This window comes from Ascaphus truei, chromosome 7 (genome assembly GCF_040206685.1).
Source record: "Ascaphus truei isolate aAscTru1 chromosome 7, aAscTru1.hap1, whole genome shotgun sequence".
Classification (NCBI taxonomy): Eukaryota; Metazoa; Chordata; class Amphibia; order Anura; family Ascaphidae; genus Ascaphus; species Ascaphus truei.
Genome location: NC_134489.1, coordinates 16,639,708 through 16,654,798, shown reverse-complemented (window position 1 = coordinate 16,654,798; position 15,091 = coordinate 16,639,708). Strand labels below are relative to the sequence as shown.

Genomic DNA, 15,091 nt, shown 5'->3' with positions numbered 1-15,091 from the left:
CAGGCTGCTCCTGCGTGATCGGAGGTTGCCAATCGCGCATGCCCAGCCGGCGAGCAGATCGGCAGATTCGCGCATGCGCAGTCGGCGACAGATATTGTCACCGTAGAGAGCGGCCCCCCCCCCCCCAACAGTGCGGGCCCCCAGGCTCTGCTGGGCTACAGCTACGCCACTAGACAGAGGCTTCTTAAAAGAAATAAATCCATTATTATTTTCTTTCAACACGACGTGGAACGGTAAGGGTGTAGCACAAACGGTGCTGGGGAACGGTCAATGAAAAAAGCAGGGGTCCCTACATGCCCGTCCCTGTACCGTCCCACTCCCAGCCCTGCCCTGCCTCATAATGCCAGCATTCCCCTGGCCGTGCACAGCAAACTCTTTAATGGGACACAATGAGAAGAGGACTTTGGGAAATCGTCATTTAGCTCCATCGCTACCTGCGCTGCCTTAGCAGCGGGAACGCCGGTGTGGGAAGCTAACGGATGAGCAGACAACGAAAGATGAGGATCGAAACAGGATTGAAGCAGGGAGTCTCCGGGGCTGAACCCCATCCAGTTCAGCTCCGGGAACACCCTGCTTCCTGAGATAAAGGCCTCCGCAACGTTTAATGCTCCGGCGCCATGCCGGCCAATAGGAAGCCGAGCCGGATGACGTCACAGCTTCCTATTGGCCCGCGGGATGCGGGAGCTTTGAAACGCCGCCATGGTGTGATCCCTGCTAGCTGAGCGGATAGCAGCACCCCCTACGGAGGTAAGTATTTCCGGAAGCAGGGGGGCCCCGGGGCGGAAACATTAATGAGGTTCTGCTCCGGGAACCCCCTGCTTCAAACCTACGTCAAAAAATAAACAAAGATGGGGGAAAAACCGCCCGCTTGGATTGCCTCTTTAACAAATATGCACTCTTTTGTCAGCCAATGTTATTGTCCTCCCTCCCGCATTGTACTGCGCTGCGGAATAGGTCGGCGCCATTCAAATAGAAGATAATAATTTTTGGGCTGTGCAAGTGGCACTGCAGCTTTCATAGGGCAGCCAGCGTGTAGGAGGGAGGGAGAGGTGGGGGTGCTGCAGCTTTCATAGGGCAGCCAGCGTGTAGGAGGGAGGGAGAGGTGGGGGTGCTGCAGCTTTCATAGGGCAGCCAGCGTGTAGGAGGGAGGGAGAGGTGGGGGTGCTGCAGCTTTCATAGGGCAGCCAGCGTGTAGGAGGGAGGGAGAGGTGGGGGTGCTGCAGCTTTCATAGGGCAGCCAGCGTGTAGGAGGGAGGGAGAGGTGGGGGTGCTGCAGCTTTCATAGGGCAGCCAGCGTGTAGGAGGGAGGGAGAGGTGGGGGTGCTGCAGCTTTCATAGGGCAGCCAGCGTGTAGGAGGGAGGGAGAGGTGGGGGTGCTGCCGCGAGGGGAAAGTGCTCCGAGAGTAAGCTGCTCTTCAGAAAGCCTGCATTAGCAGGGCCATTAAAGTGCATTGAGCGATGCTGACAGTACAGGGTGAGGGGGCATAATATGCTTATGATTGCTCTGGCCGTTTCAGCCGTCACTGAAGCGGAAAAAACGAGCTATTTTTGGCGTGCGCTGAAGGCCTCTGAGTCATGTGCATCAGAAGGAGCTGAGATTGAGCAGGACAGCTCGGTTCTTCCTTTGTCTGTAATGCTTCCGACGCGCTCTGACTCACCTGCGAAATGCAGGGGGGCTCATTTCAGCAACACGAAACAAGAAGAGACACCCTGCAGAATTCAACCGCTTAAACCTGTCCCCTTTGCCTCACTGTGATGTGTGTACGTAACCCTTTCACTGCCAGGGCCTCCTGTAATTGTGTAAAATCGGGGGGGAACCTTTACATCAGGGGCGAACAACTCCAGTCCTCAAGGGCCACCAGCAGGTCAGGTTTCCAGGATATCCCTGCTTCAGCACAGGTGGCTCAATCAGTGGCTCAGTCTGAGACACTGATTGAGCCACCTGTGCTGAAGCAGGGATATCCTGGAAACCTGACCTACTGGTGGCGCTTGAGGACTGGAGTTGGTCACCCCTCATTTACATGCTTGAAAGCCAGTATAATGAGATTTAAACCCTACAAGCGTGTGAACCTGTGCTTACAAATGCTGTTTTTATGCCATAGCTCTCCCAAAAGATGTGTGGGAAAAATACATGAATAAAAACACTCTTTTTAATAATAAAAGAAAGAAATTCTGCTAGTTGACCCTTTGAGTGCCGCAGGCAGGGCTGCCTTGATGGCGGTTCCACCGGTGCCGCTGCACCGAGCCCGGCACTTAGAGGCCCCCGCGCTCTTCCCCACAACATTTAAGCTGACTGCCAGGGGAGAGCGCGGGGGGGGGGGGGGGCCTCTGCAAGTGCCTTTTACCTTCTATCTGGAGCCGGCAACTTCAATCATGTGACGGCACATCGCCATGACAATACGACATCACATGACTTCACGATGCCAACGTGCCGAAGCAGGAAGAGATGCCCCCCCGGGGAAGGTAAGAGGCCCCCCCGGGGAAGGTAAGAGGCCCCCCCGGGGAAGGTAAGAGGCCCCCCTGGGGAAGGTAAGAGGCCCCCCGGGGAAGGTAAGAGGCCCCCCCGGGGAAGGTAAGAGGCCCCCCCGGGGAAGGTAAGAGGCCCCCCCGGGGAAGGTAAGAGGCCCCCCCGGGGAAGGTAAGAGGCCCCCCCGGGGAAGGTAAGAGGCCCCCCCGGGGAAGGTAAGAGGCCCCCCCGGGGAAGGTAAGAGGCCCCCCCGGGGAAGGTAAGAGGCCCCCCCGGGGAAGGTAAGAGGCCCCCCCGGGGAAGGTAAGAGGCCCTGCCAAAATCCCCCTGCATCCAGACCCGCAAAACTCCCAGATTTCATTCCCCTTAATATCAGTCCGTTTTTGGGCCAGCTAATTATCGGGTAATTATTGTTTTTTCCCCCTTAATCTTCATCATGATTAATCAAACAACATGAAAGGGGAATCTTCCTACTGTACATTCAAAATAACAAACAGTCTTATCACAAGAGAGATAAGGTGGCGTTTGTATAAACACCCCGGGGCGTGTGTGCTCACCGTGGACACTTATTTATATTGCTTTGATTTGTCACATACATTTAACCTGTAGAACAGGGGTGGCCAGCTCCAGCCCTCAAAGGCCACCAACAGGTCAGGTTTTCAGGATATCCCTGCCTCAGCACAGTGAGCCACCAGTGCTGAAGCAAGGACTGATTGAGCCACCTGTGCTGAAGCAGGGATATCCTGCAAACCTGACCTCTTGGCAGCCCTTGAGGACTGGAGTTGGCCACCTCTGCTGTAGGAGTTGCCACTGCCATTAGTTCTGTCCTAGGAAGGGCGGCCCCTTTAACCTTTTGGGTGTCCCAAAACGTAGTCACTATGTCCTGGGGTCTGGCACAGCAGGGACCGCATTATGTAGTGACCACGTCGTGCCCAGCAAGGTGCTTTTCCCCCTGCTCAGGTGGCGTTCTGCGTTCCCAGGGTGGGCAGGACGTGATCTGCATTTAAACATTAGAGGACCCCTCCACCTCGCTTTCCGTGTTAAGGGGCACCGCGGTCACGTGGCTGCTTTCAAGAGCGGTCACGTGGCCATACTGTGCCTGAGGGGCCGTAGCGTTCTGGTGCTGCAGCCCCTTCAGCGCTCGAAGGGCTAAGGCATTAACCCCCCCTCCCCCAAAAGCCTATACAAGTATAACTCACGTCAGTATCGTGCCCCCTGAGCATGTCCTGCTCTGTTCTTTCTTTCTTTTTTTGTGCGTTAAAAATAATGGATTCTCTTAATCTCTAGTGTCTGATGTTACCATGGCGACCTTTCCACCGTCCTGGGCTCTGGGGAAGCTCCATTTTAAACTCCCAGATACTTCATATGCTGAACGCAGCATCGGACTTCAAAAGTAAAAACAGCGCTGGAAAGGATGTGTCATATATATATATATATATATATATATATATTTATATACAGTGGTCGACAAATCACCCAAAAATCTACTCGCCACCTAGTCCCGCCCCAAACCCCGCCCTAGTCCCGCCCCCAACCCCGCCTTAAAAAAAATAAACTAAAATAAATTGAATAAATTCCTAGTAAGAACAACATTCGTTTTTGACATAAGTTTATTTATTGTATTACATTATACTACAATTAGTCCTTGTTACGTGTGTGTGTGTTTGTGTGTGTGTGTGATCTTACCTGATCCGCCGTTCAGGTACCCTCATTCCCGCAATGTTATACATTGGAGGGGAGGTGTTCCCTACCTGTCTTCTGGGTTAGGGGGGGTTCCGATGTCTTCCATGTGAAGCTTGAGTCAGATCTGGAAGTAAGCAGTATAGGTTATTTCGGTGTAGGTATAGGGCAGTTAAGATATATAGGGTAAGTAAGATATCCAGGTCCAGAGTGTGAGACAGTGTGAGAGAGAGACAGAGAGTGGGTGAGAGAGACAGAGCGACACAGAGAGAGAGCGACACACACAGAGAGAGAGAGCGACACACACAGAGAGAGAGAGCGACACACACAGAGAGAGAGAGCGACACACAGAGAGAGAGCGACACAGAGAGAGAGAGAGCGACACACAGAGAGAGAGAGAGCGACACACAGAGAGAGAGAGAGAGCGACACACAGAGAGAGAGAGAGCGACACACAGAGAGAGAGAGCGACACACAGAGAGAGAGAGAGCGACACACAGAGAGAGAGAGAGCGACACACAGAGAGAGAGAGAGAGAGAGCGACACACAGAGAGAGAGAGCGACATACAGAGAGAGAGCGACACAGAGAGAGAGAGAGCGACACACAGAGAGAGAGCGACACACAGAGAGAGAGAGCGACACACTGAGAGAGAGCGACACACTGAGAGAGAGCGACACACAGAGAGAGAGAGCGACACACTGAGAGAGAGCGACACACAGAGAGAGAGCGCGACACAAAGAGAGCGACACACAGAGAGAGAGAGCGACACACAGAGAGAGCGCGACACACAGAGAGCGACACAGAGAGAGAGCGACACAGAGATAGAGAGCGACACACAGAGAGAGAGAGAGCGACACACACAGAGAGAGAGAGCGACACACAGAGAGAGAGAGCGTCACACAGAGAGAGCGACACACAGAGAGAGAGCGACACAAAGAGAGAGAGAGAGCGACACACAGACAGAGAGAGCGACACACACACAGAGAGAGAGCGACACACACAGAGAGAGAGAGAGCGACACACAGACAGAGAGAGAGCGACACACACACAGAGAGCGACACATACACAGAGAGAGAGCGACACACAGAGAGAGCGACACACACACACACAGAGAGAGAGCGACACACACACACAGAGAGAGAGAGAGCGACACACACACACAGTGAGAGAGAGCGACACACACACACACAGAGAGCGACACACACAGACAGGGAGCGACACACACACACAGAGAGAGAGCGACACACACAGAGAGAGAGCGACACACACAGAGAGAGCGACACACACAGAGAGAGCGACACACACAGAGAGAGGGTGTGAGAGAGAGATAGAGAGAGAGACCGACCAAGTCAGTCATCACACTCTCACACTCTGAGACACACACACACACACTCTGAGACACACACACACTCTGATACACACACACACACACACACTCTGAGACACACACACACACACACACACACACACTCTGACAGACACACACACACACTCTCACACACACACTCTCTCTCTCTCTCACACACACACACTACCAGAAATGGAGCCGGGAGTCCCGCTCACCATCGGAGGTATGTTGGAGTCATCGGGGGCTGCGGGCGACATCGGGAGCTTGCGGGAGACATCGGGAGCTTGCGGGAGACATCGGAGGTTTGACGGGGCCTGCGGGGGTTTGCGGCGGCTTGTGGGAGACATCAGAGGTTTGAGGGGGCCTGCGGGGGCATACGGCGGCCAATGGGGGTATGCGGTGGCCTGCGGCGGCAATTGGGGGTAAGTGGGGGCCATTGGGGATATGCGGGGGCCATTGGGGATATGCGGGGGCCTGCGGATGCACTCTCTGGCTGCTACGGGGAGGAGAAACGTGCTCAGAGAGGCGGGGGAGGAGGGAGGGCACTGCTCAGGGACCCGGAGGCGGGGTAAGCTCCTGCAGCAACATGAACCCGCCTCCGGCTTTTTTTTTTTTCCTCCAGCGCGAGCAGGGAAAAAAAAAACAAAAAAAAAAACACATGTGCTGCTTGGGCCAATAGGAGCTCGCTACGGTGTTAAATTCACTCGCCCCGGGCGTGCAGATGTATAGGTTTGTCGAACACTGTATATATAAATATATATGTATTTTTAAAATCATAATATCAAAAAAATGACGCTCACTGCAGACTGCTGCTTTAAAAACAAGTTTGCGGGCCGCCTGCTGCCACTGTGCCAGTCCCACCGAATGCTGCCTCACAAGGGACATGGTGAATAGTCACAAGTCCCATCGCTGCTGATCCTACCTGGGATTTAAAGTAGGTCTCCTGTGCTGTCCCCAGGACGTCGGCAGAGGCGATGTCCAGGTGCATGAGGATCTGACGGAATGACGGGCGGTTGCGGGGTTTGCTCTGCCTGCGGGGGGACGTACAGAGAACAGTCAGAGAAAATACAGCAAGGGCCAGAACAGGCCAAGTTCCCTCATCAATTAAAGGGGGAATTTGCTCGACTGTAACAGGCTCCGGGCGATTCGGGGGTCCGTGTATACAGGGAACAGTGGTGCAATTCTGGCCCTAAAAGAGTGCACAAGATGCATCAAAAAACAAAATCCTATTGATTTCAATGGGATTTTGTTTTCTTTCATCCATATAGTGTAGTTATGTTACCCCTGGTTTGCTTCAGTTATGCCCCTATGTATCTAGGCAAAAGTGGTGCCTTTCTCAGGCAAAAGTATGCCAGATGTACCAACCCTATGAATTTAAATGGGATTTTGTGTCTGTGATAGTTATGGGGTAGTTTGCGTTGCCCCTGGATTTCTCCACTTCTGCCTTCATACAATGGTCCTTGAAAAGGTGCTGTTCTTATTAACGCCCCGCAGCGCCCATCGGGGCCTGGAACAGATTGCTTTGTAATGCCTGAAAGGGTTACTAGAAAGACTACAGATTTTTAATCTCTCTCTGTAAAACCTTGCTCCCTTTGCGCACGTTCGTTTGTAAGATCCTATCCTTCTGGCTTATTTTGTACTTTTATAAATGGCCTTGCTTGTGCACCTCTGCTGGGGAGAGGCTCCTTGCGACAACTACTCCGAAAGGAAAACTAAAATCGACTGGCCGAACCTTTGACTCAATGATTATTTACTAACCTCAGTTGTGAAAGGATAAGGGAATCGGCTTTTAACAAAAACAATAATGGAAGGTGGCATAACTACAACAATGAGCTATTTGCTAACGGTTTATATAACGGTTGATAATGTAATTAGTCATCATTAATTGTCACAGTGTCACGGAGCAAGTAATGCCGGTTCTCACCATGACTGTTTCATGAGGATCTTGAAGCCATCGGGACAGGTGGAGGGGACAGGCAGGTGAAGGCTGTTACTGCCCACACCCCATATAATGGCAGAGGAGTCCACATCCTTATACGGGACCTCTCCGGTCAGCAGCTCCCACAGCAGGACTCCGAAGGACCTGAAACAGCCGCAGCAGAGCGCGGTCAGGCATGAAGATACCTGCTCCCTTTAAAGCCCTTATTCATTACTTTGCCGAGCTGCTTCCCTGTGCACAGAAAGATGTGAGCCCCATTTGTTAGAGCCGCTCTCTTCTCCAGCCCAGGAAAGTGGTTTCGCTGAGCCACCTGTGCTGAAGCAGGGATATCCTGAAAACCTGACCTGTTGGTGGCCCTTGACGACTGGAGTTGCCCACCCCTGGTTTAGCGGAATGATGCTTTTTCACTATAAAATCAGGGAAGTCTTTTTTTTTTTTTAACATTTTTTAAATTCTTTTTGTAAACCCAGCCTGGAAATATTCTGTGACCCGAAATCCAGGTTTGGCTTTACTTCCCTTACATCTGCCTAACCTGCCAGGTACGCGGTGCCCTTCACCAACTAGCTTGAGGAACGAAGAGGCGGGCATACGTCGCCATTAACCCTTTGTGTGCCGGCACATTGCGCTCAATCGCGCGATCGCGGTGTGTCACCGATTACGGGGAAAAAAAAATGCAAAGAGGAGGAGTCGTCCCTTCTCCGTTTCCCTGCGCACCAGATAGCGTTGGGAGAGCTCAACGCGATCTCCTCTAGGAAAAGGAGCTTCAAAAACCCATGACAAACCCAGCACATCATGTGGACCCTGGAGTCCCAGACCTCACGGCTTTAGTTCCAGGCCCTCAACCATTTTTTTGAGCAGGGTACTGCCGAGCTCTCTCTCCCCCTCCTCGCGTACACGCATGCGCACTCATCCTGCTATTCACAAGCACACAGCCAACCCTCTTACCCACTCCCCATTTACCCTCACACATCATACTCGCATGTATGCTTAACACACGCCACACTTATCCCCCCATGTTCCCCGGCACCCTGGTTGAGAAACACTGGCTTAATGCCTACATCATGGGGCACGCAGGGGGTTAAACCATTCACTGCCATCACTTCAGTCCTAGGTGGAACTCCACCTTTAAATGTTGTTATAATGAGAATGCAGTGGCACATTATTAAAAGAATGCAGTCAGCCATGCAACACCTTTGTTATTATTCATGGACTAACAGAGCAGCTCTTGGAAGTGGGTGAACCTGGTTTCGAATCCCAGTGTAAGATTTCAGTGCTATTCCTGCAAAATGCAAGGCACAGTGCCGAGTACACTGCATACAGGAAAAAAATATAGTATTATATAAAGCAGCAATTCCAGTTACTCGATTTCTTTTAAATTATTTTACCGAAACAGAGCCGGGCACGCCCCAGATTTGGAGATACTTACTTTCTTATGTCCCTTTTGGGGAATCAATATGGCTGACATTGAAACCTCACTCCCAGGAGCCAATAGGAAGCCGCAATGTCATCCTAGCATGACATTGCAGCTTCCTACTGGACAACACCGGCAGCCATCTTTGACTTTACTTTCCCTTTACTGGTACATAAAAAGTTAAATGTTGCGGGAAGCGTAATGACTAATTAAATGGCCATCAGACTCTGATACTGTACTGATATGTTTATGTTATGCTCATAGCTTTGCCCGCGCTTCACCCTTCCTATCCAACGACCCCGCAGTGGGAGGGGACTGACCAGATGTCCACTTTTTCAGACACGGGCTCGTTGCGGATAACTTCGGGGGCCATCCAGGCCACGGTGCCCGCGAAAGACATCTTGGTACTTTTGTCGCTGAGCTCCTTGGAAGTGCCAAAGTCCGAGATCCTCACTGCATCTGTGTGGGTGACCAGGACACTGCGGAGAGAAAGGAGACACTGTCACACTGCGGTGTCACGGAGCTCACCATCGTGCATGCCGGCCCTCATTCACCAAAGGGTGCTAAAGCTGTCAAGTACATGGGAGTGCTGAAGCTTAGCACCATTTAGGCAATCAAGGCCTTAAGAGGGCAATGACAACTGTTGCAAGGAGGCAACAACGTTAACAACCCCAAATGCATTGCAGACCCCTCTGAAAGAGAAGGGGTTAAGAAATTGGGTTCAAAAGAAGGGACATTTAGCCCCTTGGCTGAGAATGCGGTTTGCAACGCATCCCAAGGGGTTAAAACTGTCCCAAATAAAATGATAATTTTTTTATTTGAAAGTGAAAAAAATTATTAATAATTTTATATAGATATCTCTGCAGGTTTGTTCTGACTGATTATTCTCCCTCCCGGGAATTATCGGGATGGGAGAAACTCTGCTACTTAATACCTCCGAGATTGGGGACTGTCACTCACCGGCCACTGATGCTTTAAACACCCCATGCAATGTGTTCAAGCCCCGTCCGGCCGTTACGGGGTTAATAAATAGTGTTACTGCACCAGGGGATTACAACACTTAACGAACGTAGCTGGTCCTGCCCCTTCCGTGCCGGCGGCAGCATCTGCAGGAAGGTCCCAGACTCACTTGGGTGACTTGAGGTCCCGGTGGATGATCTTGTGCAGGTGGAGATAGTTCATGCCGCTGGCGATGCCCGACGACCAATCCACCAGCAGTCTGGGGGTGACTTTGCGCCCGGCCCGGAGTACCTCGTAAAGTTGCCCCTGGGCGCAATACTCCATGATAAGGCAGAAACAGGGGGCCTGAGTACAAACGCCTCTGTACCGGGAGGAGAAAAGACACAGTGTCACCGTTCAGCATGGCTCAGTGGTTAAAGGATTGGCGAAGACCAGAGCTTCCCAGTCAGGATGTGGTGGGTGAGACTCTGGTGCAGGGGTGGCCAAGTCCAGTCCTCAAGGGCCACCAACAAGACTGGGCCACCTATGCTGAATCAGGGATATCCTGAAAACCTGACTGGTTGGTGGCCCTTGGGGACTGGACCCATGCTCTATTGGGTCACAACCCCAAGTTAGACATGTCCTGAAACTGTACCGGGTAAAACATGATGTTGAAAAACACACAAACATTGCAACGTTAAATAAACCTTAAAAGCAGCAATCCTCCCTAACTAACCTCCATTTATTTTTTGACTGGATGGGAAACGGCTGAACTGCACTATTTTCACATCCTGGGGTTCTTACTGGGGAAGTTACTTCTTTGTTTTTAAAGAGGATTTAAATGGCCATCCAATGGGAAGACCCCACCGACGATGTTGCAGCTTCCTATTGGCTGGAGATTTGGCAGCTATTTTGTTTCCCCATACAGAGATTTAAACCCTGTAACTTCCTCAACAAGTAACTCGGGAACTGGGGGTTCCTGGAGCTGAAAAGACTGGTGTTTGGCTCAGTGATTTCCATCCCCCCTCCCCAAAAAAAATAGGGGCTAAGAAAAAACAAGTACAAGGAACTGATCCTTTAAAAGACGAACACAATCTGCAAAATGATTAATGACCACAGCTTTTGCATTGAGAGACCAATGCAGTTATGCAATAATGGAGTCACGTTAAAAATGAGCTAGGAGTGTCACCATGCAAAGTACTCATCTAGACTTAATATAACCCGGCGTGACCGTGGGAACGTTATTTTATCTTCCTGTACCTCACCAAAAATTACATTGTCAAACTTATGATTGCAATCACTTTGCTCGTTTTATTCTATGTGCACCTATACTAGAATAGGAGCCTCACGTATTATAATATTATGTCATGTTACTGTACATACTATAGTCCACAGTACCAGTACTTTCTGCACTAGGCCTCTATCCTGAAGAGCTTACTCTTAGCACAGGGAGAAAGCCAATAAAAATACCACGTGTGAGCACATTCTCTGCAAACCTGCCATTCCCCATTATCTTTTAGCATACACTGCTTCCTCTGCAGCTAGGGATTCTGGGTAATGACATGCAAATGAGCACACACCTTTTGCTTCTTGTCCATTTCACATGTTGAGTGATCTCCAAATAGTTTTTGGTAGAACATCAAAGCGCTCCTTAAGGCTGCGCCTATAGTGCCCGCGACGGCGACGCGTGACGTCACCCATCGCCGCTAGCGAAAGTTGCATTTCGCTTTGCGGCGGCGTCGCGGGCGACCAGGCCATTGATTGGTTCAGGGTCACATGAGGCGACAGCCCCTGAAAAATCAAATATTGCCGGCTTCAAAAAAATCGCGTCACCCTGTTGCTTTGTCGCCATCGCGCTTACTATAAGCGCACGCGGCGACGGCGATGCATTTGTTTTCGGCCGTCAGTATAAGCGCAGCCTAACATATATGATCACGTGCAGATGTTTTAGTCTTATTTTACAAATGATCTTTATGGTTAAAAAAAAAAAAAAAACACATTTAACCCCACGCTGACTCATCCCGCTTACTTCCATGAGACAAAACTGCAGCAATGTGAAAAATGTTGAAAATGCTACAAATTTGCAAGCCAACATCTATTCTCACATTACGGCCTGCGAGCGTGAGTTCATCCAAGCAACGGTGTGTGTGTGTGCTGGAAATCTGCAACGATTTGCTACTGAAATCCCATTACTTCCACAAACCTCCAGAGCCTTTAAGATTTGCCTTTGCTCCTCGGGGGGGTTTTCATGCCCTTAAAACCAGAGGTTTTATCAATCCTAATCCCGCATTCAAAACCAAATGATATTAGGATCTTTAAGGTCCTTACTAGGGTTGCAATTTCTTTTCTTCTAGGAAAGGAGGAGCGCGGGTGTACTCAGCGATACAGTATATAAAATATAAAAAAAGAGCAAATATAGTGCAGATGGTAGATACTGATAATAAATCAATCTGTTAGCTCTAAGTGGTTGCACTCACAAAACGTCTTGAAGTAATGAATATGTCAGAGATTCTTCCCTCTCTGACTGGAGCCCTTGTAGTGGATGGATGCAATGAATCTCAGGATACCCCTCAGTAAGTGTGGTAAGTCGACATGGAAAGAAAAAATGCCACAATAGTGCATACCATTTGACCAATTGTATTGCAGAATAAGAATAACAAGAGTAGTTACACTCTCATTTTCAATATAACAAACAGGCGTTGGAGAGAACCGCCGATATTGAGAAGGACCCCGTCGGTGCAGGCTTCTGCACGTCTCATCCCCTTGTTTCCGCATGCGTCACTTCCGGGCAGCGTCCCAGGTGACGGCGGAAGAGGGTCCTGCCTTGGAGATCAGCTCCGATTGCCAGTCCTTCGGCACTCCGGTTCTCTAGGGACACTAACTCAACGCGTTTCACTAAATGCTTCGTGAGGAGTCATAACTCACGGCCCTATCTAATTACTATATATAGGCCCAGTGATTAAGTAGCAAATAGATAATGTATGAATTTTAACCCCCTTACAAGGGTTGCCAGGCGGCTTCTCCAAAAATACTGGACACAATGGTGAAAGGTGCGACACGCTCGAGACACACACCTCTCTCCGCTCCATGCTGTTTCCTCCTCTCCTTGGCTCCACCATCAGGCTCCTGACACCTCCTCTTGATTGGCTGCATTATCCAGCAGCAGCCAATCAGGATGGAGGAAGCTGCCCAGCCCCTGCTCTCTTCCTGCTCGGGGGAAATCCTGCGGCCCCCCAAGCCGGCCAGGTCACCATGTCCAGGGAGGTAATACCTCTCATTTTTATACAAGGCAGTCTGTCCAAATACAGGACAGTCCGGTTCAATACTGGACACCTGGCAACCCTAGGTCCTTCAGGTCTATGTACCAAAAAGACAGTTTGCTTTGATCCCCTGCACCCCACTTTTACATCCAGTTGTGTTACGTGCAAGAACCTTTTGAACCAGGTCTCCTATATCTGACACAGATTGAGAGGCAGAGAGGTTTACGTTTGTATAGGGGGATGAGGAGAGGATAAGGATTCTATGCTGTGACAGTATGATGATGTTAGAGGTAATTGCACAGATCACCACGTCCAAACTCTTTCTACCCTTTCATGCCCCATCGCCCCACTTTCCCTCGAACTCACCTACTCCCTCACTCATCCACTCTTTTATTCCCACTTTCTCTTTTATATTATCTTTAGTTTAACCTACACCTCCCCTTTTCTACCGCCCACAGCCTTCCCCTGCCTATCCTGCCTCATTGGGGTCTTCCCTTCACTCCCCCAAAACCGCTCCACTGGTTCTTTTCTGGCGTTCTGACGGGGTCTTCCTCCAAGCCTCTCCACACTAAGCGTGCATCTTTTCATGTGCGCCTCCAACAGCTCCCCCCCCCCACTCACATGACTGGAGGGTCATGATTGTAGGGCAGGGGCAGGTGGGCAGTCCTCAAAAACCTGTGACAACACGCGTCATTGCGGGTCATGCAATGGTGCAGTCGCAAGACCTGTGCGGCCACCCCAACACGCTACTCCCACCGAATGTACCTCTGCAGACTCCCTGAAAGACCCCATAGAACAAAGGGATATTACAATTGGGGCTTTACATGTCAGCCCAGACCTGGCAGATTGTTTTGGAGGATGCTACGAAAAGAGAGAAAAAAAGTGACACAAATTGAAGGAGAATTTGATAGATCTCATACTCTGAGCGTCATGTGACCCCTTCCTAACGCCTCCCGCTGACTCCCCAAATCATAAGCCGGAGCACACAGGGCAGAGAAATGGATCTAACAGACGCACAAGATACAAATACCTCTTTCTCTGACAGATTTGCGCAAAGTCCCCTAGATACACAGGGGCCTGTTCTTGCAGCTCCGAAGTTGTCAGCGCCAAAACCGCACAGTTTGGGATGTTCAGAATTAGCGGAATGAAGTGCGAGAAAAAAAAAGTATTCTCTATTATAAATCGGGTCTATAAAGAGTGACAAAGCGCCTGGTTTAACAGCCCAAACGCCCGGATTGTACTTACTGTAGTAGCGGAATGACCGGAGTGCTGCTAACGCCATCCCCAGTCTGACATGTGGGTTTTGCACTCTCAGCCCAACCCATATTCCAGGCTCTGGATGTAGCTTCCAATACCAATCCCGCCACGTGAAATAAATGTGAGTTTTTAGAAGCGGTGCTATGAAGATTGCAGTTTCATAAAAAAAATGCGAGTTGGAGGCTTTTCTGAGAAACTGATCGGAGTGGCAGAGCCAGAGTTAAACCGCATTAAAAAAAAGCCTTTTAGACACGGATCGGACATGAGTGAAAGTCATACAGAACAGCAAAGCGTGCCAATCCGATCGGAAAGGGCTCTTTAGAAGCGGATTGACAAACTTCGCAGCTACTAGAGTAGGGGACACTATATGAAATAAAGTCATTATTTATATTGCTCCTTTTTCAGTACATTAACAAAACATTAAGTGCCGATTTACAACCCCTAATAACTCCGCATCCTCTGCGTTTTATCGTTCAAAATAAACGACGTCTCTAGTAGGGTTCTGCAACCATCTGATGGAAATATCTGTACATATAAAAATTCCACATTACACTGTCAAGTCTCGCTAGCTGGGGCTGTATCCCTGTTTCACATAGCGAGTCAGGACAACATGTTTTGGGTAAAGCAACTTATCAGTGTCATTTTCTTTTTTACAGAGATCCAATCACCTTTAAAAGTATCTGTTTGACTTTTTTGCATCTTGTAAAAATAAATATCGATTTTGCTTTTCTCCTGCTCTGCAGATTTCATGCAGAACGGCTACTTATCTATATCGGACTAATGTTGGCAA

The 15,091-nt window shown here is 50.0% G+C and overlaps 1 protein-coding gene across 4 annotated transcripts in view; it reads right to left on the bottom strand.

Annotated features, from left to right (window-relative positions):
* MAP3K13 (mitogen-activated protein kinase kinase kinase 13) overlaps positions 1 to 15,091 on the bottom strand; it is a 108,758-nt gene that overhangs the window by 19,638 nt on the left and 74,029 nt on the right. For all 4 annotated transcript variants that reach the window (XM_075607096.1, XM_075607095.1, XM_075607094.1 and 1 more), the window contains exons 4-7: positions 9,975 to 10,166; positions 9,166 to 9,324; positions 7,420 to 7,578; positions 6,418 to 6,526 (exon numbers count right to left, since the gene is read on the bottom strand). In XM_075607096.1, the coding sequence (XP_075463211.1) occupies positions 6,418 to 6,526; positions 7,420 to 7,578; positions 9,166 to 9,324; positions 9,975 to 10,166 (619 nt within the window). The remainder of the gene's footprint in view (positions 1 to 6,417; positions 6,527 to 7,419; positions 7,579 to 9,165; positions 9,325 to 9,974; positions 10,167 to 15,091) is intronic.